Source organism: Crocuta crocuta, unplaced genomic scaffold, assembly GCF_008692635.1.
Source record: "Crocuta crocuta isolate KB4526 unplaced genomic scaffold, BGI_CrCroc_1.0 scaffold127, whole genome shotgun sequence".
NCBI classification, from domain to species: domain Eukaryota; kingdom Metazoa; phylum Chordata; class Mammalia; order Carnivora; family Hyaenidae; genus Crocuta; species Crocuta crocuta.
Window position 1 is genome coordinate 1,897,252 of NW_027532008.1, and position 27,406 is coordinate 1,924,657.

Sequence of the window (27,406 nt, forward strand, 5' to 3'; positions counted from 1 at the left end):
TGCTAGGCATCCTCCTGGGGAGATGAAAGTGTTTTGGAACTACATAGGGGTTGGTGGTTGTACAACACTGTTAGTGTACTAAGAAGCACTGAACTGTTCATTTTGATTGTATGTTATATGTGTCTTAGTTCAAATGAAAAATAGTTTATTTAGGTTAGAGGTTTTTGGCTGGGCAGGGAACCCTTTAAGAGTCACAAGGAAAGGGGCGGAGCTAGAGAGGCGGGCCTGTAAAAATCACAGGAGGCTGCGCCTGCGCGGGAGAGTCACGTGGTTGTTGGGCCGGGGAAATGGCGGCTCCAGGAGAGAGCGGGGCTTCGGCTGGCGGAGGGAGCACGGAGGAAGCATTTATGACCTTCTACAGTGAGGTGAACACCGAGTGAGGAGTAGTGGCACTGGGGCGACCCCACTCGGTCCTACTTTCCCAGCGGACAAAGGCAGTGGTCTTTCTGGCCTGAGCCGTTGGGCGGTTCCTCCTGTCTGGCCTTCGGGCAGGGAAGGGGGTTGGGGGTGTGTGTGCGCATCTCTGCCTGGTAGCTAGTACTGGGGGACTCCCTTGGGCGTCGAAAAAGGGGCCAGGGTCCGATGTCTTCGGGTGGACGAAGATTGTGGCCAACGAAGTACTTGGGCGCGTGCAGAGGTCCCCAAGTCCGTGGAGTCCGAGGCTGGCAGGGGCTTGCAGAGGCGGACAGAGGCTGGCCTTCTTGGGGGCGACTTAACTGTCCTAGGCCTCATTTTTATTCTAAACGGAAGCACTCTCTACCCTTAGTCCTCTGTAATGAGTTGTATTAGTGATTATTTCTGCCATTCGCGGGCGCCAGGCACTGTGCATCATGCCAGGAAGGCATAATCTTTGTTTTACAGATGACAGACCTGAGGTTTAGGGAGGTGAAATAGTTTGTTTTGGGTCTTACAGCAGTTAACAGCTTGGTATTATGTTAGGATTGGGGGTCAGTTTGGTGTGAGCCTCACTGTCGCATTTCCAGCACCTATAACATAGTAATTGCTTGGTAAATATTTGTTCCATAGATGAATGAATAAATGAAACAAAAGCGTGCCATTTGGAGTCAGAGGACCTTGGGTTGGGTTTTTGCAAGGCAGTTAGTTGGACTGTGTTTTAATTCTTTCAAGGCATTGATTTTGCAGATGATAGGTTTTTACCACTGTAAAGCCAGAGTTAATATTAAAATAAAATCTATGAACGTTAAAGGAGTTAAAATATAAGAAAAGGTGTCATAACATATAAAACAGAATCATCTTTTTAAGAGTTAAAGCTGAGGATGGACCTCTGAGCCGGCATGGATTTGAGGAATGGAGTTGCTCCTCTCTAGGCTGTGAGCTGCTCAGAGTTCAGCACCATGTCACATTCATCTTTTGTCTTTGGTATTTGTAACAGTGCTTGTTACATAGTAGATTCTCCGAAGTATTAAATTTAAAAATTGAATTAGCATGTCCTTTATAGCCTGTCCTCTTGAGAGGCCTAAGTCACTTGAAAAAGTTGATATGCAGGTACCAAAGTTTATTGACCTCTAATGACTACTCATCAGTTACAGTGGAAATTGTTTTACTTACCATCTCTTAGTGAAAAAATAAAAATGAAATAAAAGCAATTCTGGTTTCTTTATTGAATGAGGGAAAGTACATAAAGGAGGACCCTTCAGTCATCATTCAGCCAGTGTTATTGAGCACCTGACATGTACAAACGTACTCTTTAGGTGCTGGAGGTATGGTAGTGAACAGTAGAAAAATCCTGTCTTCATAGACCTTGCATTCTATAGAGAAGGATAAGAAATAAACAAACATGTAAAATATAGTGTCAGATAGTGATAGGTGGTATGAGGAAAAATAAGTCTAGGAAAGAAGGTAGATAGAGTATGGGGTGGGGAGTGGCATGCAATTTTACTTTTTTTTTTTTAAACTTAAAAAAATTTTTTTTTTTAAATGCTTTATTTATTTCTAGGAGAGAGAGAGAGACAGCGTGAGCAGGGGAGGGTCAGAGAGAGAGGGAGTCACAGACTCCGAAACAGGCTCCAGGCTCTGAGCTGGCAGTCAGCACAGAGCCCGACGCGGGGCTCGAACCCACGAACCGTGAGATCATGACCTAAGCGAAAGTCTGACGCTTAACCGACTAAGCCACCCAGGCGCCCCTGGCATGCAATTTTAAAGAAAGTTGAAGAGACTGAGAAGGAATGGCTTTTTATAAGTTACCAAAATTATCCCAAACTCCTTTTGGCCATAGGAATAAACATGGTATATAACATATAAACATAACATGACTCATTTCAGCTAGCATTCCAATTCTGACAGTGGCACCAAGGATGTTTTCCTGGCACTATCTAGTGCCTGTTCTCCTTATTGTTGTTTTGGGTCAGAGATTTTTCTCTATTTGAGTTACAGGTAGACAGAATCACTTGGCCCTTCCATATACTTTTTTAGTGCTGTTAGGTTTACAGTATATTTCAGTGTAATTGTGTTTTTCTTAAATAAAATGTTGTAAATTAAGTATGAACAACAGAAGTACATCTCCCATCATAAAGTGGAAGTTGCTTGAAGGTGGTGGCTGTGACTTATTTATGTTGAGATATTTTTGATTCTTATCTTGGAGCCAGACTGTTGGAATTAAAATTCTAGTTTACAAATTGGGTAGCAGGGAACAGATCAGGTAGCCTGAGACTCAGTTTTCCTATCTGTAAAATGGGGATAGTAGTAGTAGTAGTATCTACTGTATAGGATGGTTGAGACGAATAAATATGTGTAAAGTTTTTAGACTTTGTTAGATTTGTTAGACTTCAGTAAATGGTAGCTGTTGTAATTATTCTTCAAATGTTCACATGTAGACAAATGTTTGCTCAGCATGTCAATAGCCTGTTAAAGTGACAATTCAGAGTTATTAAACTTTACTAATGAAGTTTTTATCTCCCTTTATTTTAGGTCAAACAAATAGAGAAGAGAGATTCAGTTCTAACATCCAAAAATCAGATTGAAAGATTGACCCGTCCTGGTTCCTCGTACTTTAATTTGAACCCGTTTGAGGTGAGCTGTTTGATGCTGCTATGGCCTTGTGATGGGACGGTTTGCATAGCTGGAGGCAGGCTTACGTCAGAACATACACGTTTGTCTCATAGTTGGAGCTGAGATTGGGTGGTTATGTTATGAGCAAAGCGTGAGAAGGCAGCATGTTGAGGAGATGGTCTTTGTCTTGTCAAATATTCTCCATCTTTTACCAACCCTAATACACAGGGCTTTATTTTCAGATATGAAGGGCTAGCCAGCCTTGATAAATTTAAGACCTTTGATTTACTTTGCTTGTTACAACTTTTCTGTTTTACTGCAGTAAAAAATATGGAAAACCTGGGGTGCCTGGGTGGCTCACTTGATTAAGCATCTGACTCACTTGGGTTTGGCTCAGGTTATGGTCTCATGGTTCCTCAGTTCGAGCCCCACGTTGGCTTGCTTGGTACTCTCTGTTTCCCTCTCTCTCTGCCCCTCCCCTGCTCGCTTGCTCTCGCTCCTTCTCTCTCTCAAAAATAAACTTAAAAAAATATATATATCAAATACCCAACAACCAAAAAATGAGCACAAGGTTATAGACAAGCAAATACAATTTTTGGATTTTCTTTGGTTTATAATTGTAGCTTTTCCTAAATATGAAAGTAAATCATATTTCTTAATGAAGACTTGAAATATAACAAAAGCAAGAAAAATCAGGTGTAATCCCACCTGAGAGAAGTAGCTACTCTTAATTGTTTATATTCGAACTGTTTTAAAAGTTCTGTTTCACAACAAGGAGGATAATGTACTTCATGCTATTTTAAACGCTGTGCTGTGCGACCGTGTGGATGGAACTCGAGGATATTATGCTAAGTGAAATAAGTCCATCAGAGAAAGACAAATATATGATTTCCCTCATATGTGGAATTTAAGAAACAAAATAGTTGAACATAGAAGGGAAGCAAAAAAATATAAAAACAGATAGGGAGGCAAACCAGAAGAGACTTAAATATGGAAAACAGGGTTGCTGGAGGGTTGGAGGGATGGGCTCAGTGGGTGACGGGCATTAAGGAGGACACTTGAGATGAGCACTGGGTATTATATGTAAGTGATGAGTCACTAAGTTCTACTCTTAAAATCATTATTACACTATATGTTGATTTAGATATAAATAAATAAAATAAATGTTATATTATTATACAAAATATGTGTATACATTTTAAAAAGAAACTTCTTTTAAAGTTTATTTATTTTGGGGGGAGGGGCAGAGAGAAAGGGACAGGATCTAGAGTGAGCTCTTTGCTGACAGCAGACAACCCCATTCAGGGCTTGAACTCACGAACTCTAAGATTATGACCTGAGCTGAAGTTAGATGCTTAACCAACTGCGCCATCTAGGTGCCCTTGTGTACACAGTTTTTAAAGCCTCTACAGTTATTATTTAAAGAATTCCTTTACTGGGGTGCCTGGGTGGCTCAGTTAGTTGAGGATCTAACTCTTGATTTTGGCTCAGTTTCTGATCTCAGGACCATGGGATCAAGTACCTCGTCGGGCCCTGCACTGAGTGTAGAGCCTGTTTGGGATTCTTTCTCTCTCTCCCCACCTGCTGCCCCCTCCCCTGCTCATACTCTCTCTCTCTCAAAATTAAAAAAAAATTGTTTAATACTTCCTTTATTATAGGATAAATGGGTTTTTAATTATTCACAATTATAAATAATTTTGACATGAATATTGTTACATCTTTTATAAAAATAACACTTAATTGAGCACCTATAAACTTTTTTGTTCCCACTTTTTTTTTATTGTGGTAAAATATACATAAAATCTAATTAACCATTTAACAATTTTTAGGTGTACAGTTCAGGGGCATTACGTACGTTCAGTGTTGTGAGCCATCACCACTGTCATTTCTAGAACCTTTTCATCATTCTAAACAGAAACTCCAAACCTATTACACAATAATTCCCCATTCCTCCTACCCCTAGTCTCTGGTGATTTCTATTATATTCTATTTTCCTTTTTTTTTTTAAGACTTTTTTTAATTTTTAATTTTTTTTACATTTATTTATTTTTTTCTTTCTTTTTTTTTTTAATGTTTTATTTATTTCTAGGAGAGAGAGAGAGAGAGAGACAGCGTGAGCAGGGGAGGGTCAGAGAGAGAGGGAGTCACAGACTGAAACAGGCTCCAGGCTCTGAGCTGGCAGTCAGCAGAGCCCGATGTGGGGCTCGAACCCACGAACCGCGAGATCATGACCTAAGTGAAAGTCGGAGGCTTAACCGACTAAGCCACCCAGGCGCCCCACACATTTATTTATTTTTGAGAGACAGAGAGAGTGCACAAATGGTGGAGAGGCAGAGAGAGAATGAGGCACAGAACCCGAAGCAGGCTCCAGGCCCCGAGCTGCCAGGGCTCTGTCTGTGCTGACAGCTCAGAGCCTGATGTAGGACTCAAACTCACAAACCATGAGATCATGACCGGAGCTGAAGTTGGACGCCCAACTGACTGAACCACCCAGGTGTCCCCCCTTTTTTAAGATTTTAATAATTTATTTTTGAATTTATGTTCAAGTTAGTTAGCTTATGGTGCAATAATGATTTCAGAAGTAGATTTCTTAATGCCCCTTACCCATTTAGCCCAGCCCCCCTCCCACAACCCCTCCAGCAACCCTCTGTTTGTTCTCTCTATTTGAGTCTCTTATGTTTTGTCCTCCTCCCTGTTTTTATATTATTTTTGCTTTCCTTATGTTCATCTGTTTTGTATCTTAAAGTCTTCATATGAGTGAAGTCATATGATATTTGTCTTTCTTTGACTGACAAATTTCACTTAGCATAATACCCTCAGTTTCAAATGGTAAGATTTTATTCTTTTGATTGCCGAGTAATACTCCACTGTATATATATATATGCCGCTTCTTTTCCATTCATCTGTCGATGGACATTTGGGCTCTCTCCATACTTTGCTGTTGTTTATAGTGCTGCCATAAACATTGGGGTGCATGTGCCCTTTTGAAACAGCATACCTGTATCCCTTGGATAAATACCTAGTAGTGCAATTGCTGTGTTGTAGGGTAGTTCTACTTTTGATTTTTGAGGAACCTCCATACTGTTCTCCAGAGTGGCTGCACCAGTTTGCATTCCCATAGTCTATTTTCTGTCTATGAATTTGCCTATTCTAAGTCCCTCATATAGGCGGAATCATATAGTATTTGTACTTTTGTGTCTGGCATATTTCATTTAACATAATGTTTTCAAAGCTTGCCCATTGCTTCTGTTTTTTTGAAGAGTAACAAACATTTTTTAAAAAGTTCATTTATTTGAGAAAGAGTGCATTTGTGTGCAGAGTATGTGGGGGAGGGACAGAGGGAGAGGGGGAGAGAGATTCCCAAGTAAGTTCCTCGCTGTCAGTGCAGAGCCTGATTTGGGGCTTGATCTCACGATTGATGAGATCATGATGTGGGCTTAAATCAGGAGTCAGACGCTTAACTGACTGAGCCACCTAGGTGCCCCTGAAGAATAATTTTTAAAGATTTATTTAATTTTATTTATTTTGTCTTTTTTTTAATGTTTATTTTTGAGAGAGAGGAGGAGAGAGGAGAGAGAGGACGGAGGGAGGGAGGGGCAGAGAGAGAGGCAGAGGATTGGAAGTGGGCTTTGCACCGACAACAGAGAGCCTGATGTAGCACTCAGACTCACGAACCATGAGATCATGAGCTGAGCCAGATGAAGTCAAGTCCGATGCTTAAGGACTAAGCCACTCAGGCATCCCTAGAATTGTTTAATTTTAAAACAATTTCAAATTTGCAGAAAGGTTACATGTGTACTGTGAAGACTTCTTGGACTATTTGATACCAAGTTGTTAATATGATGTTCCTTGTTCTAGAATACCTCAGTGTGTTTTTCCTACAAATGACACTTTCCTACTCAAGCACAGTATAACCATCACAATTAGGAAACAAACAGTGATACACGGTTACCATGTAGTTCTCAGACCCCATTCAACTTTTGCCAGTTGTCTCAATAATGTCCTTTACAGCAAAAGGATCCAGTCAAGAATCAACTGTTACATTTAGTTGTTATGTCTGTTAAGTCTTCAGTCTGGAACAGTTTCTCAGCCTTTCCTTGACTACGATGACCTTACCATTTCTGAAGATTACAGGCCAGATAGCGTATCTCTCAATTTGAGGTTGTTTGATATTTCTTCAATTGGGTTCCGTTTATGCAATGTTGGAATGCAGAAATATCATGGAAGTGATACTGTATTTTTCTCTTTGCAACCTATAAAGTGCATGATAGTTCCATTATCCCAGGTTTATCCCATTTCTAATGATGTTCACTTGATCACTTCAAGAGGTGCCTGCAGTGTTTGTTCATGAGGTTGCTTTTTTTCCTCCTTGTAATTAATTAGTATTTTATGGGGAGGTACTTTTTCTTATCAAAGTTTCAACTTACTCATTTATTAGTCAGTATAGACTTAGGATTTCTTGTTTTATCCAATGTGTTATATTTTGATATTATTTATTTTGTGCTCAAGTTGTCTCAGATTGGGCCAGTAGGTTATCTTTCAGGCAAGATCCTATCTTTCCATCTGTCTTCATCATTGTTTGATTACTAAGCGCTCTTGTACTTTTCCTGACACAGCCTAAAATTAATTTCAGTGAGGAGCTCTGATTCCTTTTAGTGAAGAATGGTATTTAGAAATCAAGATTTGGGTGCTAGGTGTACTCACTGCTGCTGGGAATGTCACCACTCCTGACCATATTGGTAGATAGGGCTAAGAAGTGAGTGTATATGTGTGCATCCATGCATGTGTGCACGTGTGTGTGTTCACATGTGTACATACACGTATTTACATTGAGTTTCAGTCCAACACTACAGGGTTTATATGTTTGTTTTTTTTTTCTTTCCATGTTTCCTTCTCTCATAGTGAGAAATCAGGCTTCCACTATTTTAAATATATGTATATTTACTTAATTGATCCTCCTGTTTGATTCTAATCTCCCAACTGCCATTCTTTCCTTTTTTTGAGTGCCCTCTTCACCTGACTTTACTGACGCCAACGCGAGGCTGCCTCACTGTGCATAAACCCTTGTCACCATACCCGAGCTCAAAACTCCCATGCCAGGTTACCTTCCAGGTGGGTGTGTCCTCACCCAGCTCTGACTCCCTGGGACCTCTCTTCATCCCTTTTGGACTCCAGCATCATCCCCATTGTTTGATGGGGCACGTTTCTACCCTGCTCTGGCTTTGACACCTTATGTCAGGCTACCTTCCTCTGAAAACACCCTCCTCATCTTTCTTGGGCTCTGACTCCACTCCGGCTCACCCCGTTGCATGGAGGCCCTCTTCACCCTGGTCAGGTTACAGCTTCTGTGCCAGTCATACTTCCATCCAAATGTTGTCTGCATTCTGCTTGGGTTCTGACACCTCTTGTGGGGCTGCCTTCCTATGCTGGATGCCCTCCTACATGGGCGCCCACCTCACCAAGTACAAGTTTCCCACGCTAGGCCATCCCTTTGTGGGCATATTCTTGCTTGGGCTCCTATACTCTGTGCCAGGCCACCTTCCTTTGTGGACACTTTTCTTACCCTGCCCACTCTCAAATACCCTGTGTTGCATTCTACTTCTTTTTTTAAGAGATTAAAAAAAATTTTTTTTAATGTTTGTTTATTTTTGAGAGACAGAGAGACAGAGCATGAATGGGAGAGGAGCAGAGAGAGAAACACAGAATCCGAAGGAGGCTCCGGGCTCTGAGCTGTCAACACAGAGCCCGGCGTGGGGCTCAAACCCACAAACTGTAAGATCAGGACCTGAGCTGAAGTTGGACGCTCAACCAACTGAGCCACCCAGGTGCTTGAAGGCTAGAATTTTAAAGACCTACTAGTTAATGTGGTTCTGGAAGTCCCTGCCCCGTAGTTCATATCCTGATTATATAAAGTATGTTTGAGGAGCTCCTGGTGGCTCAGTCAGTTAAGTGACTTTGGCTCAGGTCTTGATCTCGTGGTTTGTGGGTTCAAGCCCTGTGTTGGGCTGTGGAGCCTGCTTGAGATATATATTCTCTCTCTCTCTCTCTCTCTCTCAAAATAAACTAAAAAAAATGTTTGGGTATATATACACATTATGCATATGTATATATGTGTTTATATGTATACACACACTCACAGTTGACCCTTGAACAATGCAGGGATTAGTCGCACACACCCTCATGCAGTTGAAAATCTGTGTGTGACTTTGACTCACCCCCAAATTTAACTACTAATAATCTACCTATTGACTAGAAGCCTTACTGAGACCAAACATGTCAATTAACATGTTTTGTATGTTATAGGTATTATATATTGTATTTTTACAGTAAAGTAAGCTAGAAAACATTAAAAAATCATAGGAGAAAATACATTATAGTAGTATACTGTATTTATTGAAAAAAATCCATATGTAAGTTGACCCATGCAGTTCAAACCTGTGTTCAAGAGTTGATTGTGTGTGTGTGTGTGTGTGTGTGTGTGTGTGTGTATGTGTGTGAGAATATATTTATCTTTACACAAAGATATGCTGAGGTTGACACTCAGGAAGATGAGAGATTATGTTTGAATGGACAGGACTTGATGACCATCCACTAAAACTTTTGTCTTTTCTGTTTTCTATAAATGTGCTGGCCACTATAATAGGGTGGGTGTTATTGTCATTGTCTCTTTATGAAGTTGCTTTTTCAACCTTGAGTCAGATTAGGTGTTCCTGGTGATAGAGGAAATGAGTGACTTTTGTTTTTCGTGCAGCAACTATTGAGACGTTTAAATGAATCTGAGTTTTCTACAGAGGTAAGCAGGAGAGGGGCAGAGAGAGAGGCAGAGAGAGAATCCCAAGCAGGCTCTGCACTGTCAGTGCAGACCTGGATGGGGGGCTTGATCTCATGAACTGCGAGATCATGATCTGAGCTGAAATCAAGAGACTGAGCCACCCAGGCACTCCTGGTCTTTTTCTAGTAAGGAGAGTAATGCAGTAATCGCTGTCATCTCAGATGTCAACTGAAATGTGAGTGGTCTGCCTAGACACCATCTCACTGAGCAGCAGGTAGAAAAGGGAGGAAGTAGGCTGGGAATCTGAGGGGCCTTATTATGGGAACCCTTACCCAGGGCGCATTTTTCTTTTCCTGCCATCTCTCTAGCTCCCCATTCGGACATGTGTCTAACTTTCAGCTATTATGCAAGCATCTTACGCATTCTGCAGTTATTCTTTGGTTGAGGGCCCTGGCCCATTTCCTTCTATAAGCTTCTATAAGCTGTGCCCCTGCTCCGTTCTGTCCTTTTCATGTTTCTTATTTTGATTGAACTTTAAGGCCCCAGTAAGGAGCTCTACCAACTTTATTTTCTGTGTATCTTGTGAAGTACCTTGGAAAGAAAAGTGTTTATCTTAACAGAATTTTGGAACTTGTACATTACTATCACCTCATAGAGTTTAGATGTGACCTAAGACTGGATTCCTTTTTCAAGTGAAAGTTCTCAAAGGAGGCTATTATAATTTGAGTTCAGAAACTTGTATCAATGTCAAGCATTTTTGTTAATGTGTGATGATTAATGAACTCTTTGAGGTCTCAGACTGGATTTTTCATTGCAGTATCCCCAAAGTCTGAGACACAGTAGGAGTTCAGAAAAACCTTCCAAGAATCTTTTTTTTTTTTTTAAATGATTTTTAAAATTTATTTCTGAGAGAGAGAGACAGCGTGAGCAGGGGAGGGTCAGAGAGAGAGGGAGACACAGAATTTGAAACAGTCTCCAGGCTCTGAGCTAGCTGTCAGCACAGAGCCCGATGCGGGGCTCGAACCCACAAACCGTGAGATCATGACCTGAGCCGAAGTCGGACACTCAACTGACTGAGCCACCCTGGCGCCCCATCCAAGAATCTGAACAGATCTGTGTGCTTCCTAAGAGCTGTGTTGGTAATATGGCATTTGTCATGTTTGTAAGAATTGTTTGTCTGTTCTTCCCCTGATGGACCTTCAATTCTGCGAGAATAGTATTGAGCACAGTAGCAATCCTACGTGCTGTAGAAGTTTGTACTGAGTGTGAAGCTGACTTCAAAGAGGTTTGGGCCACAGGGATAGGCCCATTGTATTCATTGTATTTCATGGCCACGTATGGCACCTCCATCTCTTAAAGATAGAAAAGGAGTTGGATTAGCTTTGAAGGCACTCAGTGAATATTTGTTGCCAGTGATCAGTATACATGTGATAAGTTATTCTTGGAAAAACAAGGCTGGTGTGTGTGTGTGTATACACACCTTCATTTTTGCCAGATTATCTGAAAGTAAACTGCAGACATTTGTGATGCTTCATCCCTAAATAATTTACCAGGCATCTCCTCAGAACAAGAATAAATTTCCATATAACCACAACACCATTACCACACCGAGGTAAAACAACATTAATTCAGTAACGTCGTCTAATGTAGTCCACACTCAAGTGGCCCCAGTTGTCCCCCAAATCTCAATTATAGTTATTTTGTTTAATTTGGGAATCAGTCAAGGTTTATGAATTACATTTGGCATTAGTTCTAGGCTATAGCTTTATTGGAAGCTTTTTATATGTGTGAGGGTGGGAGGTTTCCCAATTCTTCCTCATTCATTGTGGACACCTTCTGGGACAGCTTCTGGGGTTGGTTGGACTTTCGTTTGCTCCAATACATTTGTTTTCCCCAGAACCAAGGTAAGGTAATATTCTCTTCTGAATATTTGTGTATGTACAGTTACCGCCCTTTATTTGTATATCTTACATGGCTGCATACTTCTCTTGAATGACTTTTTCTCAGTTCCTTTCTCCCTTGGGAAGGTGTAGGGGATGTAACGAATCTTGAAAATTCGCTGCTTTAAAGTTCTTCTTTTTTCTTACCCTTATTGTATGCCTAGCATTGGAGAGTGGGTGTCTTCTTGTCCTAACCTTCCAAAGTTATGCAGTGGTCATTCGGCTCTGTAGCCTCCACTAACTTTATTACTATAGGTGGGCTGTTGGAATGTTTTGAAGAGTTGTGATAAATCTTGACATTACTTGTTGCCAGGTTTTTTGAAAAAACACTGCAAGCATCTGATTAAGCTTGGTAGATTAGTTTGTGGTTTTAATTTCTAGTATGCTTTTCTTTTCAAGGTGTATTTTCATTTTTTTCTCTTTGCTCTCTGTCTACCGTCCTTAGTTCTGCTAATTTTGAGCAAACTTTTTTCTAACCTACATCATTTCTTACCAGTACTTCTCAGACTTTAATATGATTCAGATTATTTGGGGATCTTGTTAAGTTCTGATTCTGTTTCACTTAAGTGAGGCTTTCTCTTCTGAATTTCTAACAAACTCCTCTTGCCTCTGGCCTTGAAAACCAAGTAAATAAATAGTAGTGCTATGTTGAATCCATGGACTACACTGTGAAATCTTCCGCCCAAAGCACTTATTATACGATAATTAAAAAACATATTTTCCCTGCTTATTTATCTTTTCATTTCTAGTACATAGTAGTGTGGTCAGCAGGTAGTAGCTACTATATAAATTTTTTAATGAATATATATATTTGTGGTGATGGGGTCAGGATCCATGATGAAGACTGTCAACAGCTTACCTAGGCTTAGAGAATGATTAAATTTATTCTTTAAAAACAAATTGCTCGAAAAATACAGATGATCCTTCCATTTGGCTGCACCTCAGTTCTAATGAGTTGGAATCAGACTTTTCTACAGTAGGCCGCAGGCACCGCTCACAGGTCTTCACAGGCACTTCTGATGTTCACTCTGGGCTGGCCATTGTAAATTACAGATAAAAAGTGGAGCCCAATGGGCCTTTCTGAATTGAAAATCAGGGAGCCAGCCTCATATTTTCCTTATTGCATATTTATGCTTTCTCCACATTTGCAGAGATAAGTAGGGGTGTGTAGGGGGTCTTTTTTTAATGAAGGAGAAATGCAACATCATCTGGAAACCTGTCTCTGGATATAAGGTAAATTGTCCTTCTGATGGAGTAAAAGTAGCTACTGTATTGAGAAGTGTAAAATGGTATAACTATAACATTACCCTGTTACTGATTTGCTCATTTGTTTCCTTTTTGAAATATTTTACGTTATTTTTTTAAAGTAATCTCTACACCCAACCTGAGGTTTGAATTTACATCCCCAAGATCAAGAGTTGCACACTCTCTCAACTGAGTCTGCCAGGTGCCTCTGTTTCCTTCCTTCCTTCCTTCCTTCCTTCCTTCCTTCCTTCCTTCCTTCCTTCAAGTTTATTTATTTATTTTGAGAGACAGAGACAGTGCGAGTGGGAGAGGAGCTGAGAGAGAGGCAAGAGAGAGGATCCCAAGCAGGCTATGCACTGTCAGCGCAGAGCCCGATGCAGGGCTCCAACTCACGAAACTGTGAGATCATGACCTGAGCCGAAACCAAGAGTCCTGTGCTTAACCATCTGAGCCACCTGGGTAGCCCGTATTTCTTTTTTTATTTTTTAAGTAATTTTCGCACATACCCGATGTAGGACTCAAACTCACAACTCCAAGACCAAGAGTCACAAGCTTTACCTACTAAGCCAGACAGGCGCCCCTCATTTATGTACCTTGAACATTTTTTAGAACTGTGTGCCAGGTACTGCTCTAGAATACTGAATATTGCTCTACATGCTGATTATAATATTTATAATTATTGGGTACCCGTTAATATTCCTAAATTCTTCTAATCTCTTTTACAGTTTTGATTTTGATTCTTCCAGGTTCTTCAGATAGATCCTGAAGTGACAGATGAAGAAATAAAAAAGAGATTTCGACAGGTACAGTATTATTTCCCTGTAGTAGATGGAGTCTGGCCCTTTTGGAAACACAATAGCACATGATTCTCTTAGGACTTGCTATTATGACCATTGGGTCAAAATTTATTTATTTAATTTTAAACTTAAGGTTATATAACTGTTTAAAAACAAACCTCATAGTGACATAAAATCTTAAATAATACAGTGACCATGGCTTACCTCTTTTTCACACAGCCCACCTGCAGCAGTAGTTACTGGTAGGCCATGGAGGTAAATGACCACTGCATTCAGCAGACTTTGGAAGGTTATTATAGGAGCATATCCACTCTCAGATCTAGGCATACAGTTGGGAGTGAGAGAGAAGGAAGAAGAGAATAAATTTGACCTCTGAATAGAATGAGTTTTATATCCAGATAGAACCTTTCTAGCCCCTGAAGTAAGCGGGATAAGTCACAAGATAGAATAGTGGCACTTACATGGAGTCGGGCTTATTAAGTTCCCTACCTTCCTGGAGAAAACATGTTAAATAATTCATAACAGTTTTTTATTTTAAGACCCCCTTCCTCAATAATTTTATCTTTTACAAACTTAAATACCCAAGAGATACCTGGCTTCATATAAATAGTACTTTCTTGTCCAGTATGTTGTTTATTTATTATTTATTTTTATTTTTATTTTTATTTATTTATTTATTTATTTTTTTAAATGTTTTANACCCACGAACCGCGAGATCATGACCCGAGTCGAAGTTGGACGCTTAACTGGCTGAGCCACCCAGGCACCCCCAGTCTGTTGTTTAATAATTTGAGCTACAGACTTTTATTGTAGCTTTTTTAAAAACCTTTCCAATTTTGATAGCTGAGTAACCCCAGCCTTTCCTTCCAGGAGTTGAATAAGTATACTCTCTGCAATTTGTCTTTGCAAATCGGATTTTCTGTATATTTCATGTCTTTTTGTTTTTTTTTAACTTTCCCCAACTTTTTAATATCTCTTATGTACTTCATATTTTAATAGGGTCTGACCTGTGCAGAATATAATTCTTAGCTCCTGCATTCCATCAATATCAAGTATTATGCCTGCTTCCTCTATACAGTAATTGCCCCCACATTGCTGACTCATAATCCTTTTCTGTCTACTGTTAAGCCAAGATGTTTTTTATCTTTGCCTACTTAGTCATTTCCCATTATATAACGTTAAAAATTTTTATTGTTTATTTTTTAGAGGGAAAGAGAGAGAGAGAGAGAAACAGCATGAGTCGGGGAGTGGCAAAGAGAGAGGGAGAGAGGGAGATAAAGAATCCAAAGCAGACTCCAGGCTCTGAGCTGTCAGCACAAAGCTCAACGTAGGGCTCGAACCCATGAACTGTGAGATGACCTGAGTTGAAATTGGACATTTAACTGATTGAGCCACCCAGGCACCCCGTATTATAAAAATTTTAAATTATGTTTTAAAAAGAAAGAATAGAGCAATGAACACTCTAATTCTGTACTCACCATTTGTAGGCAGCAGTTTGCTTCATTAACTGTATGTTTTTGGCTGAGTTGTTGTGAAGTAAGTTACAGACATCATGATACTTTACCCCAAATATTCCATCATGTATCCCCCCCAAGGAAAAACAAATGGACATTTTCTTGCATAACTACTTGTCAGACCTAACAAAATTGACACTAATTCCTTAATTGTCACTTGTTACCCAGTAGAGGTTAATCCAGGAGAATTTTAAAAAGTGCAGATTCCAGGGGCATCTGGCTGACTCAGTCAGTTAAATGTCTTATTCTCGATTTGGGCTCTGGTCATAATCTCACAGTTTGTAGGATTGAGCCCCATGTTGGTCTCTGCACTGACAGCGAGGAGCCTACTTGGGATTCTCTCTCCCCTTCTCTCTGTCCCTCCCCTGGTCTTGTGTGCATGCGCTCTCTCTCAAAAAGTACAGGTGTCAGAGACTGATTCAGAGGGTCTGAGAGTAGAAAGTAGACCTGTATTTTATTTTATTTTTTTTATTTTTATTTTATTTTTTTTTTTTATTTTTACAAATAGTTTATTGTCAAAGTAGACCTGTATTTTAAAACAGCTTTACAGGGTTGGAGCATACCCAGAACTAAGAACCGCTACTTGATTTTTTTTTTTTAAGTTTTTATTTTAATTCCAGTTAACATACAGTGTAATATTAGTTTCAGGCATACATTACAGTGATTCAGCAATTCCATACGTCACCTGGTGCTCATCACAACAAGGGCACTCCTCAGTCTCCATCACCTATTTAACCTATCTGCTTCCCACCCCCCCCTTCCCCCGGGGAACCACTACTTTAAATTAAAAGTTCTTTTAGGAGGGGCGCCTGGGTGGCTTAGTCAGTTAAGCATCTGACTTTGGCCCAGGTCATGATCTCACGGTTTGCGGGTTCGAGCCCCGCATCAGGCTCTGTGCTGACAGCTCAGAGCCTGGAGCCTGCTTCAGATTCTGTGTCTCCCTCTCTCTCTGACCCTCCCCTGCTCATACTNAGTCTTCTTAGCGCTCACCAGTATAAGGACCGTAATAGGAACTGGATGGTTTTCAGTCTGTCTTCTTCATTCTCACAGCATCCTCATAATGCTGGGCTTATTATTTCTTCTCAGCTTTGGGATTAAAATCCTAAATGTTTCCCAACAATTTTCCCTTCTGGGGCTTGAATTTTAAGGACTGCTATTTTTGCACATTTTATGATACTTAATAATTTGTAAAAAAATGCTTCTGGCTGACAGTCGTTTTTGCTGTAATAACCTCAGAGCCTTTGGTTGGGAGGAAGCACGGTGTGGGTGAAGAGTTACTAAACGTTCCTCTTAACTGACGAGCCGACCTTTCCTCTCGCCGTAGTTATCCATATTGGTGCATCCCGACAAAAACCAAGATGATGCTGACAGAGCACAAAAGGCTTTTGAAGGTATTTGTAAATTTACCTGCTCCTGACTAATACTTTATCAGTGCTAGAGACTAACAGTTCCTTGTCCTGGATCAAGAAAGGAATGTTACAGTTTTGTCTTCTGGTGATGAAGAAGCTGTGGTTTTCAGTAGAGCAGTTGTCACTGCAAAGCAGAATGTTGCTGTTTAAGAAATCTTAACTTTGCCTTGTTAAAACTTGTATGTGCCAACAAAGACTGTTACTGCATAGGATCATTTTTCTTCTTTGACCAACGCCAACAAAATAATTGGGAGTGTTTTATCACTGAATTAAATCTAGATGTGGTGTATATAGTCTTGAGGGTGTATTTAATTTTTCCCAAGGCTCTCAAGGAAAGTCATTGCTGTAGTTGTATGTTTTAAAATAAGTTTAACAACAATAAATAATTTAACGAAGTAGGGAATGCTTTTAGATGCCACAAGTCTTTATGCTGCCTGAGTATAGTTCAGACTTTCAGAGGGTATTTGCAGAAACAGTTAATTTCAATGTTTTGCATTAGCTGTGGACAAAGCTTACAAGTTGCTACTGGATCAGGAACAAAAGAAGAGGGCCCTGGATGTAATTCAGGCAGGAAAAGAATACGTGGAACACACTGTAAGTATTTATAGTGCTGCCGTGTTTACAGGAAGCATTAGCAAGCCTTGGGCACCTTGCAGGAGGGTCACTGTTAACATGGCAATACCTACTGGTGTAACTTGTGACCACTTATGTGGTCCCTGTAACTTTGCTGTGGTGCTCATGAATAGTGTTGTGCCTTAGATCTCAGGGTGTGGAGTGGCTGGGAGGCTGCTCCCGCCTCTTTTCCTTACCAGCTCCGTGCTGTGGAGAGAGGCCTTTTCTTTCCCTCTCATCACATGTCATATTACCCATTTCCGAAAGTGGAAGAGTGGAGCAGCCGTGGCGATCCTTGACCCTGGATTTTTATTCTTGTCACAGTGAAGGGGTTGGAACATGGGCTTGAGGAAGGACTGGCAAGGGGATACGAGTACATTTTTTTAAAAAATAGGAGGAGGTGTATATCTGTATTAATAACAGGGTTGGGAAGGATCAACTAAAATAAATTCAGTTATAGCTGGCTTTATTTTTTTGCATTACCTAAATCTCCTGAGTGGTGGGAAGGGTTAAGACGGCTTGCTGGAATTAAGAAAGGTCTTTATTTTTATTTTTTACTTGCTGGGGCAAGAATTGTGAGGCCATTTGTAAGAGCGATTTCAGTTGGGAGTGAATATGGGTGTGACCTTTTCTTTGAAGAGCTTTGGAATCTGAAAAATAGAACTGTATAACCAGTAGTAGTAATAATGAGTCCAATTTAGATGAAGAAAATGGGTAAAAAGAGACGGATGGCCATAACTGTGTCTTGCTGGTCATGTGTGGGAAGTCGTACCTGTAGGCCAGATTTTGGTAGAAATCAGAAAAGGACCTGACAAGTTCTCCTTAAATCATTGTGGTATTTACTTTTCCTGTGTATTTTGCCTATGCAGGAGCCATCCTCAGGCTTTCTGGCCACCAGGTGGCAGTAGGGCTGTTCTGAGCTTGGAAGGCCCTGGCTCTTTGCTGGAGCAGTAGCAAATGGTTATTTAATGGAGAAATGACATTCTTATGTGAATGGGTATATTTATTTATTTATTTTAGATCTCAGTGGTGGCCAAAGTGATTTTAAAAAATCACTTAATGTGGTATGAAAATTACTGGTATAAGGGGGTTTCACTGTGAGGATGATCAATAATGCAGTTGTTGAAATACCAGAAAACAGTTATACTTAATGCCACAAATTCTGTAGCTTTTTCTTAAATTTGACAAATGCAGTTTCTTTGCTATGAACACGTAACTACAAACCGCAAGAGATTAATGGGTAATCTGTTCAGCATATCCGAGGTTCTTAGGATCTGGCCTAGGACCTGATGAGCTGGGGACAGCTTCCCTGCCGGTCCCCTTGGTCCTTCCTGGTGGACTGGATTTTAGTTGAGGTGAGAGGAAGGACCCCTGGTTCCCAGTTGGCCTTTAACTGCATTGCTGTTTTGGAGGGAGGGGAAGAGGCTCTTTTTTTTTCCATGCAAACCTTTTGTTATCCCTGTATTTGTAGAAAAGTGCACATGTCCTATGTGTGCGGCTTAATGGATATTCTCAATTTTTTGATGAAAAAAATAATTTTTTTTAGGTGAAAGAGCGAAAAAAGCAATTAAAGAAGGAAGGAAAACCTACCAATGTGGAGGAGGATGATCCAGAGCTGGTGAGTGAAGTATGGGAAAAACCACCTTGTCTCATGTGATTGAGCTCACCGATGGGTGGGTTTAGGAGAAGGAAGCCTAAAAACTGGTGCATACATACTAGAAATTTCTACATTTGTGTTTTTTTTTTAATTTTTATTTATTTTTTAAAATTTTTATTTTTGAGACAGAGAGAGAGAGAGAGAGAGAGAACATGAGAGGGGGAGGGGCAGAGAGAGAGGGGGACACAGAATCCGAAGCGGCTCCAGGCTCTGAGCTGTCAGCACAGGGCCTGACGCAGGACTCAAACCCACGACTGTGAGGTCATGACCTGAGCCAAAGTTGGAGGCTTTACCGACTGAGCCACCCAGGCGCCCCTAGAAACATTTGGTTTTAACTTAAAATATTTAAATGTACGTCCATTCACCTTTTTTTAAGCTTCACCTCTTTTTCTTCTTTTTTTAACCGTAGAGCTATGGCCTTTCCTTTGAGAGTGTGTCTCCTGACTGGAGTTTGACTTCACTTTATAAAACATACATACCAAGCATTATCCATAGTTTCTACTTTTTTTTTTTTAATGTTTATTTGCTCTGAGGGGAGATGCACAGGCATATGCCAGCATGTGAGTGGGGGAGGGGCAGGGAGGGGGAAGACACAGATTCTGAAGCAGACTCCAGGCTCTGAGCTGTCAGCACAGAGACTGGTACGGGGCTCGAACTCATGAACTGCGAGATCATGATCTGAGCTGAAGTTGGCCGCTTAGCTTAACTAAGTAAGCCACCCAGGTGCCCCCATAGTTTCTACATTTAATGTTTTTTGAAGTACATTGAAAACTTAGGTATTTGTGAAACAAACCAAGAAAATCCTAGCTATATATGATTTGTTTTTTCTTTTTGGGGACTTTGTGTTTTTTGGCGGGTGGTAAAGAGGAATAATAGCTTTATTGCTTTGCCGGGCAAGAGAGGTTGCAGCACGCTAAGGCCTTCAAAACTGCAAGCCCGTAGATGACTCATTTTTCAGTCTTTTCAAGGTATCTCCCCTGTGCCTAATTCAATAGCAGTAGTTTTAGGGACTTAATGTTTATTGAATCTTTCTAAAGCATTCCACTTAATTTTCAAGAGAAAGCACACACATTTATTTGTATAACCACATTCATCCATTTCTGTGATGTTTAAATCTTGTAAGTATGGTAGTAATTGCAACTGGCATAGACCACTTTGGGAGCGACCACAGGTGACTCTAAACAGCTAGTAGATGGCTTTCCACCAGCTCTGGATGCCCATTGTGCTCCAGGTAATAATTTACAGAGAAATAGCATTGCTTCATCATTGAGTTCTTGAGTGGAGATGAGTTGAGTGAGAGATTCTACTGAGATATTTGTGTCAGATTGCCTCATTAGCCTGAAAAATTCAGTCATCTTAATCTTGCCTCAATTCAAGTCAGTAAGTAAGTTACCATGTACTTATCTTGCGTTTAAAGATTTATAAGGGTGTGTGGGTTAGCTCAGTTGGTTAAGCATCTGACTCTTGATTTTGGCTCACTCAGGTCATGATCTCAAGGTTCATGAGTGTGTGAGTCCCACATCGGGCTCTGCACTGACAGTGTAGAGCCTGCTTGGGATTCTCTCTCTCACTCTGTCTGTCTCTCTTTTTCTCTCAAAATAAATAAATAAACTTAAAAAAATGGGGCGCCTGGGTGGCTCAGTTGGTCAAGCGTCTGACTTCGGTTCAGGTCACGATCTCACGGTTCGTGGGTTCAAGCCCCGCGTCGGGCTCTGCTGACAGCTCAGAGCCTGGAGCCTGTTTCAGATTCTGTGTCTCCCTCTCCCTCTCTCTCTCACCCTCCCCTGCTCATGCTGTGTCTCTCTCTTTCTCTCTCTCTCAGAAATAAAAACATTAAACAATGTTTTAAAAAATGAAATAAAAAAGATTTATAGAAGAGAGGCTGTCTTCCTATGAACACTTGTCACAACTTCTTGTTTCAGTGATTTTCCTGGCAATCACTGGCCCCATCTTCTGCTTGAGAACTGTTAGGTCGGTCACCTTTTACTAGCCACCTGTTTTGGGTTTACTCTGTCCCAGTATTTTAATTTCTTCAATCTTGCTTTCTTTTCTCTTCTCTTTAATTACCCTCTTGGGTCTTTTTTTCCTTCCCTTTTTTTTCTTTTTTCTTTTTTTTTTTTTTTTGAGAGAGAGAGGGAGAGGGAACATGTGCTTGCACAGGAGAAGGGCAGAGGGAGAGGGAGACAGAGAATCTTAAGCAGGCTCCCCATTCTGTGTGGAACCCAGCTCGGGGCTGTCTCACAAGTGTGAGATCATGATGTGAGCCAAAATCAAGAGTTCAGTGCTTAACCAACTGAGCCACCCAGGTGTCTCCTCTGTGGTCTTTTCTGAAGACCCTCTTAAAAATACTCTTTGGTCCTCTAAGATGTTAAGAACTCTAACTTTTGGGGCACCTAGGTAGCTTGGTTGAGCATCTGATTTCAGTACAGGTCATGATCTCATTGTTCATGAGTTCAAACCCCACATCGGGCTTGCTGCTGTCAGTCTGTCAACGCAGAGCCTACTTTGGATCCTCTGTCCCCCTCTTTTTCTGCTCCTACCCTGCATGTTCTCCCTCTCAAAAAATAAGTAAGATGTTAAAAAAAATTAAAAAGGGTGCCTTGGTGGCCCAGTTAGTTAAGCATCCAGCTTTGGCTTAGGTCATGACCTCACAGTGCATGAGTTCGAGCCCCACATTGGGCTCCGTGCTGACAGCTCAGAGCCTGGAGCCTGCTTTGGATTCTGTGTCTCCCTCTCTCTCTGCCCCTCCCCTGCTTGCGCTCTGTCTCTCTCACAGAAATAAATAAACATTAAAAAATTTAAAAAAAATCTTCTGAAGTTTTATTTACTTATTTTGAGAGAGAGAGAGAGAAAGAATCCCAAGAAGGCTCTGCACTGTCAGCACAGGGCCTGACTCAGGGCTCTTATCTCATGAGCCATGAGATCATGACCTAAGCTGAAATCGAAAGTTGGATGCTTAACTGACTGAGTCTCCCAGGTGCCCCAAGACCCTTAACAACTTTTTAAAGTTGTCTTTCTTATTTCCTCATTATAAAAGAGCACATACTAATGATAGAAAATTTGGAAAAAACAAAAAGAATATAAAAAATTCAAAATCAGTAACTGTCCATCCAAGAGAGTTTGGAGCTTTTAAAGATATTGAAATATTCATTACTGACTCCTTCACTCCTTTGATGTTTGTTCTTATTATGGACTGGGGTGGTCAGTATTGCTTTCATTGAGCCGTACCTGGCAGATAACATTAAAAAGAAGTGACAGATTCTGGGACTCCATTACTTCCCTTTTTCTCTGTATATAACTCTTTACTCCAGTGTCTCTGATTTTAGGATATAGGCTCTATGAAATCTGCATGATGGGTTATTTACTATTTTTCTTAGTATATTTAAAATTCTTTATATTTTGACGAAAAAATGTTTTAAAGATAGAGTTTCGTTTTCTATCTTATGTTGTGTTTATTTTTTTCTGTCTGCATATTAGTTAGAATATGAGTTTCACGGTGTACAACTGAGACCCAAAATGATGGTGGTTTGAACACGACCGTGGTTTGTTTTCCGTCCTGTATAATCTAGTTTTTGGGAAGATGGCTGCTGGTATGGTAGCCCTGGACCATGTGTTATCCAAGGACTCGTTCTCCTCTCTGTGGCTCTGCAAACAAGGATGTCGCCCCCATCCTCACAGTCCAGGATGTGTCATCACTTTACCCATGTGCCAGATAGACTAGAGGAAGGGGGCAAGGAGGAATAAGCATACTCCCTGTAAGAACATTCCAGGAAATTGCTGTACCATTTCTCCTAATGTTCTGTTGGTTAAAGCCTGAGTTCCATGGCCGCACCTAGTTATAAGGAAGCCCAGGAAATACGGGCTTTTACAGTGGGTGACCAGATACCTAAAGATAAGGGATTTTATGTGGAAGGAGAACAGATAAAGGGGTGGTAGAGGACACCCAACTAATAACTCTAGTAGCTCTGCCATAGATAGTAGACTCCTGAGACTGATCTGCTTGACAGTGACTTACAGCACCTAGCTGGGTGCCTAGCATGGAGTAATGATGAAATATTTGTGAAAAGAAAGAATGAAAGTTATTTTTTCAAAGTTCTTTGGAGGAAAGGACCCTCCAACATGGTTGTGATAAGCAAGTAGAATTTTTTTCTTTTTGGTGTTTTACCAGGGCAAGTTTCCTGTGCGCCATCCACATGGTGAAAGTTGAAAAATTTCATAGGTGGTTATTTATCCCCCAGGAGAGAGCATCATTAAGTAGTTCTCTCTGAAATCTTTCTCCCTTGCCGGTTCTTATCTGGTTTTGTCTTGGGCTCCATCCAAAAGTGCTTGATTCAAGTTGCTGGTAAAATACTTAATTTTTCTTTTCATTTGTTCTTAATTTTTTCTTGTAGTTCAAACAAGCAGTATATAAACAGACCATGAAACTCTTTGCTGAGCTGGAAATTAAAAGGAAAGAGAGAGAAGCCAAAGAGATGCATGAAAGGTATACATCAGAATATTCATTTAATCCATCTAAATACCTAGATTAACCAAAATTGGTCTTTAGGAATTTTCCTAAGGAAGGATTTTGCTAATCAGGGAATGATATCATACATCATTTAAGAGACTGTCTAAAATAGCTGTCTGAAACAGCCAAACTTTTGAATCTTTAGGGTAAGAAATTCTGACTTTTGGGAAATATTGAATAGACCAGTCCTTAGGGGGTTGTTGATCACGAGTGCTGTATGTCTTCTTCCTGATTTCTTGGAATTAAATAGGCAGAGTTATTGAGGCCAGAACCGTTTGTATAACCAGGGGCTGCCGCTTTGGTGAGTATGTAGTATTTATTGTACAGTGTAATCATTTACAAAGTACTTATTGTCCCAAAGTATGATTTCCCTTGCTTAGAAATCTTGAGGTTAATCTGTGTATTTTGTATTGTTTATTGGTGTTTAGCAGTAACTACATTTTGGTAGTTGAGGTTTTGTGAAATGTTCTTGTTTTGGGATTGGGTTTTGTCCAGAGATCCTCTTGAGTAGGAACCTCTGCTGTTATAATGGTCATTCTGCTGACGTAGGGTGGCCCGGGTTCTCGAGATAGTGTTGTCAAGGACTGAGCCTGGAACTTTTGGACTATGATTATTGTTGGCTGGGCCTTGATAACCATATACGTTTGTCTGTGTATCAGGGATATTTATATACTGCCCTGTAGCCCTGACCCATGTTCTCATCTGCGATTAGGTTTACTTGATATACTTGGAATTGATTTACTTGATATACTTGTTTCTTTGAGGGGGAGATGCCTTAACTTGTATGGTCTCTAGGTATCATATCAGTACTCTGGTCTGGTTTTCTTCCTAGGAAGCGACAAAGGGAAGAAGAGATTGAAGCTCAAGAAAAAGCCAAACGAGAAAGGGAGTGGCAGAAAAACTTTGAGGTGAGTTTCTCAGGTGGCTAGGGATTCTCATTCCAGAGGAAGAAAGCTTCCTGGCTTACCAATTTGGTTCCTGGGGCATTGCCAGAACTGGCTGGGACAGAGAGTCAGGGAAAGGGGGTTCATGGGGAAGGGCAGGAGCTGGGGGAATGAGTCCTGGCTCGGCCCCCTGTATGCTCTGGAGCCTTGGCAGGAGCAGGGAGGGTCCCTGAACGGCTTGCTAGAGGTTATGGAAGGCACAGCTGCTAGGGGGGCTCGAGAAAGGTGCTTTGCGTGTTTAGTTGAGGGGCAGTCATGGAGTAGTCCTGTTCTTAGAGGTCTCTTAGCAAAAGCTGAGGTTCTTGTGACCCTGATGTCCTGACTTTTATTTATTTATTTATTTATTATTTAAAAAAATTAATTTTATTTTATTTTTTACTGTTTTATTTATTTCTGAGAGAGAAAGAGAGGCAGCATGAGCAGGGAGAGTCAGAGAGAGGGAAACACAGAATCTGAATAAGGCTCCAGGGTCTGAGCTAGCTGTCAGCACAGAGCCCGACACGGGGCTCGAACCTATGAACCGTGAGATCATGACCTGAGCCTAAGTTGGCCGCTTAACCGACTGAGCCACCCAGGCGCCCCCTGACTTTTAAACTCGACTCCTCTTGAACACCCTGGTTACATTCTTCAGGTGCTCAGTCAGTTTCCTCAATTAAGCAACATTTGATGTCTTTTTTTCTGTAAATTCTAGGTTTCAGGCTAGGGATTGGCTAACCGGAGTTGATGACTTTGTTTCTGTCTCCCTGCATATGTGCAGAGAGAGAAGATGAATAGGGCTCTTGATAAGCAGGAGAGACGCTAGAGGCCCCCTCAGCACCACTGGCTAGGCATTGTGCTGGCTTCAAGCCTCCATCCAAGTTTTGTGGGGTGGAAGGAAGGTGTAGTGGAAAGAGCTGCTGTGCGGCTTTGAGAAAGCGATCTAACCTCTGAGCCTCAGTGTATTCATTTTTTTTTTTTTAATGTTTTATTTACTTCTAGGAGAGAGAGAGAGCGTGAGCAGGGGAGGGTCAGAGAGAGAGGGAGTCACAGACTCTGAAATAGGCTCCAGGCTCTGAGCTGGCAGTCAGCACAGAGCCCGATGTGGGGCTCGAACCCACGAACCATGAGATCATGACCTAAGCGAAAATCGGATGCTTAACCAACTAAGCCACTCAGGCGCCCCTGAGCCTCAGTGTATTCAGATGTAAAATGGTGGTGGTGCTCTACACACTATGGGCAGCTTTTTGTGAGGGTCAGAAAGAGCCTATGCTAAGTAGCTAGCCCTGTGGTCTCCAACGAATGTTGTGATGAGTATTACTCATCTTGTCCTCCTCTTCCTGCCTAGAGCTGATCCTTGCTTCTGGGGGTGGGATGCCGCTCTTCGTGGGCCCACAGAAGTGCGAAGAAAGCTCTGCCCTGTTCTACTCTTGGATTATCCCAGAGGGCTGAGCGGGGCTGGGCTGGGGGTGGCAGAGCAGGGTCAGGCCCTTCTCGTCAGCTGGCTTCCTCGTCCCAAACCCCTTCTATGCTTAGGAAAGTCGAGATGGTCGTGTGGACAGCTGGCGGAACTTCCAAGCAAATACAAAGGGGAAGAAAGAGAAGAAAAATCGGACCTTCCTGAGACCACCGAAAGTAAAAATGGAGCAGCGCGAGTGACCACCTGGGGTCACAGCCACAGAACCTTCCCCCGACTGTCTCCCTTCCTGCTTCGAAGGACTCATTCTCTCCTCCCATTTCCACCCCAACTTAGAGTAGTAGTTGCTTTTTAGTCCATTTTGTTTTCAATACAATTTAATATCGATCAGAGTAATTCTTTTGTACATTGAAATGAGGGGCTCAGTTTAAAATGAAACCTTCCCCCGCCCCACACCCCCAGACCAACCAGGATTGGAAGGTGCCACCATGGGTGCTGCCTTCTCCCACAGCCTGTAACTTAATGTTTCGTACTTCACTGAATTGTGATGGTTAGAAACTTCGTGTATAGTTTGTGGAAATCATCCAATTAAACATGTTGCTTAAAATGGTGTTGCCGTGACTTCAGAGATGAGCCCGGGCCACCTTTCGGATCCCCTTTGCTTCAGTTGCTTGCTTCTGGGCGCGGCATCCCTCGAAGCCCCAGATCAGACAGGGAAGGCGGTGGGCACACAGAGCAGTCACTTGATGCCCTGACCTCCCAGCGGCGTTTGGCATGTGCTCTCCCTTCTGACTGACCATTCCGTGTGGCGTGAGGCTCTGAGCCACCCGAACCCATTCACTTTCCAAAGAGCTAGCCGTCTTCCACCCAGCACCCTCCTGTCCTAGCCTGTCTGCGTTCGTTAGTGGTAATATTCTGTATATGTAATAAATTTTTATACCGTAACCATCGATGTACTCTTCCTTAGGTATTACTCTAGGCCTGGGTCCGTTGGCCCAACTCTGAAATGCGTTGGAGTTGGACAGCCTTCCTCCTCACTGGTTCCCTACCGCTTAATTGCTGAACCTTAGTTTCTTCATCTACAAAATGGGAATATAGAATACCCGTGGCAGCTTTTAGGGAGGATTTGCTGTGGTGTATATAAGGTGGCAACCACAGTGCTCAGAGAGTGTTGCCAATATACTATCATGTGTAAAATGACACTGGTCTTTCAAGGATTAAGTGAATACTGGTTGAAAGCCCCCAGCTTCTAGCATATACTCAAATGTCCTGCAGGCTATGAGAGACAGGGTCAGCCCTTAGGGAAGGATCTAAGGTGGGGAAATAGAAAGAGGACACCTAAAATATGAAGATAGGAGAAACTGGGTGACTTTTAATCAGACTTCGTGTGATGTTTTATTTTTTAAATTTGAGAAATTTTTTTAAAGCTTTGTTAATTTCTGTATCTCCACATGGGACTTGAACTCTCGACCCTGAGATCAAGAGCCTCATTTTCTTCCGACTGAGCCAGCCGGGTGCACCTGTGCAGTGTTTCACAGATCAGGGAAGAGGTACCATAGTCCCCAAGGCACAGCCTTGTGGTATAAGGAGTTACCGCACATTAGGTT

At 41.4% G+C, this 27,406-nt stretch overlaps 1 protein-coding gene across 1 annotated transcript; it reads left to right on the forward strand.

The window, feature by feature from the left end:
• The first annotated feature begins 270 nt into the window (after window positions 1-270).
• On the forward strand, window positions 271-26,187 carry DNAJC8 (DnaJ heat shock protein family (Hsp40) member C8). Its single transcript, XM_077775774.1, has 9 exons — window positions 271-365; window positions 2,929-3,030; window positions 13,713-13,769; window positions 16,602-16,668; window positions 17,186-17,280; window positions 18,845-18,916; window positions 23,347-23,438; window positions 24,295-24,370; window positions 25,919-26,187. The coding sequence occupies exons 1-9, from the start codon at window positions 288-290 to the stop codon at window positions 26,039-26,041; spliced, it is 762 nt and encodes a 253-aa protein (XP_077631900.1). The 5' UTR covers window positions 271-287; the 3' UTR covers window positions 26,042-26,187.
• The last annotated feature ends 1,219 nt before the right edge of the window (window positions 26,188-27,406 follow it).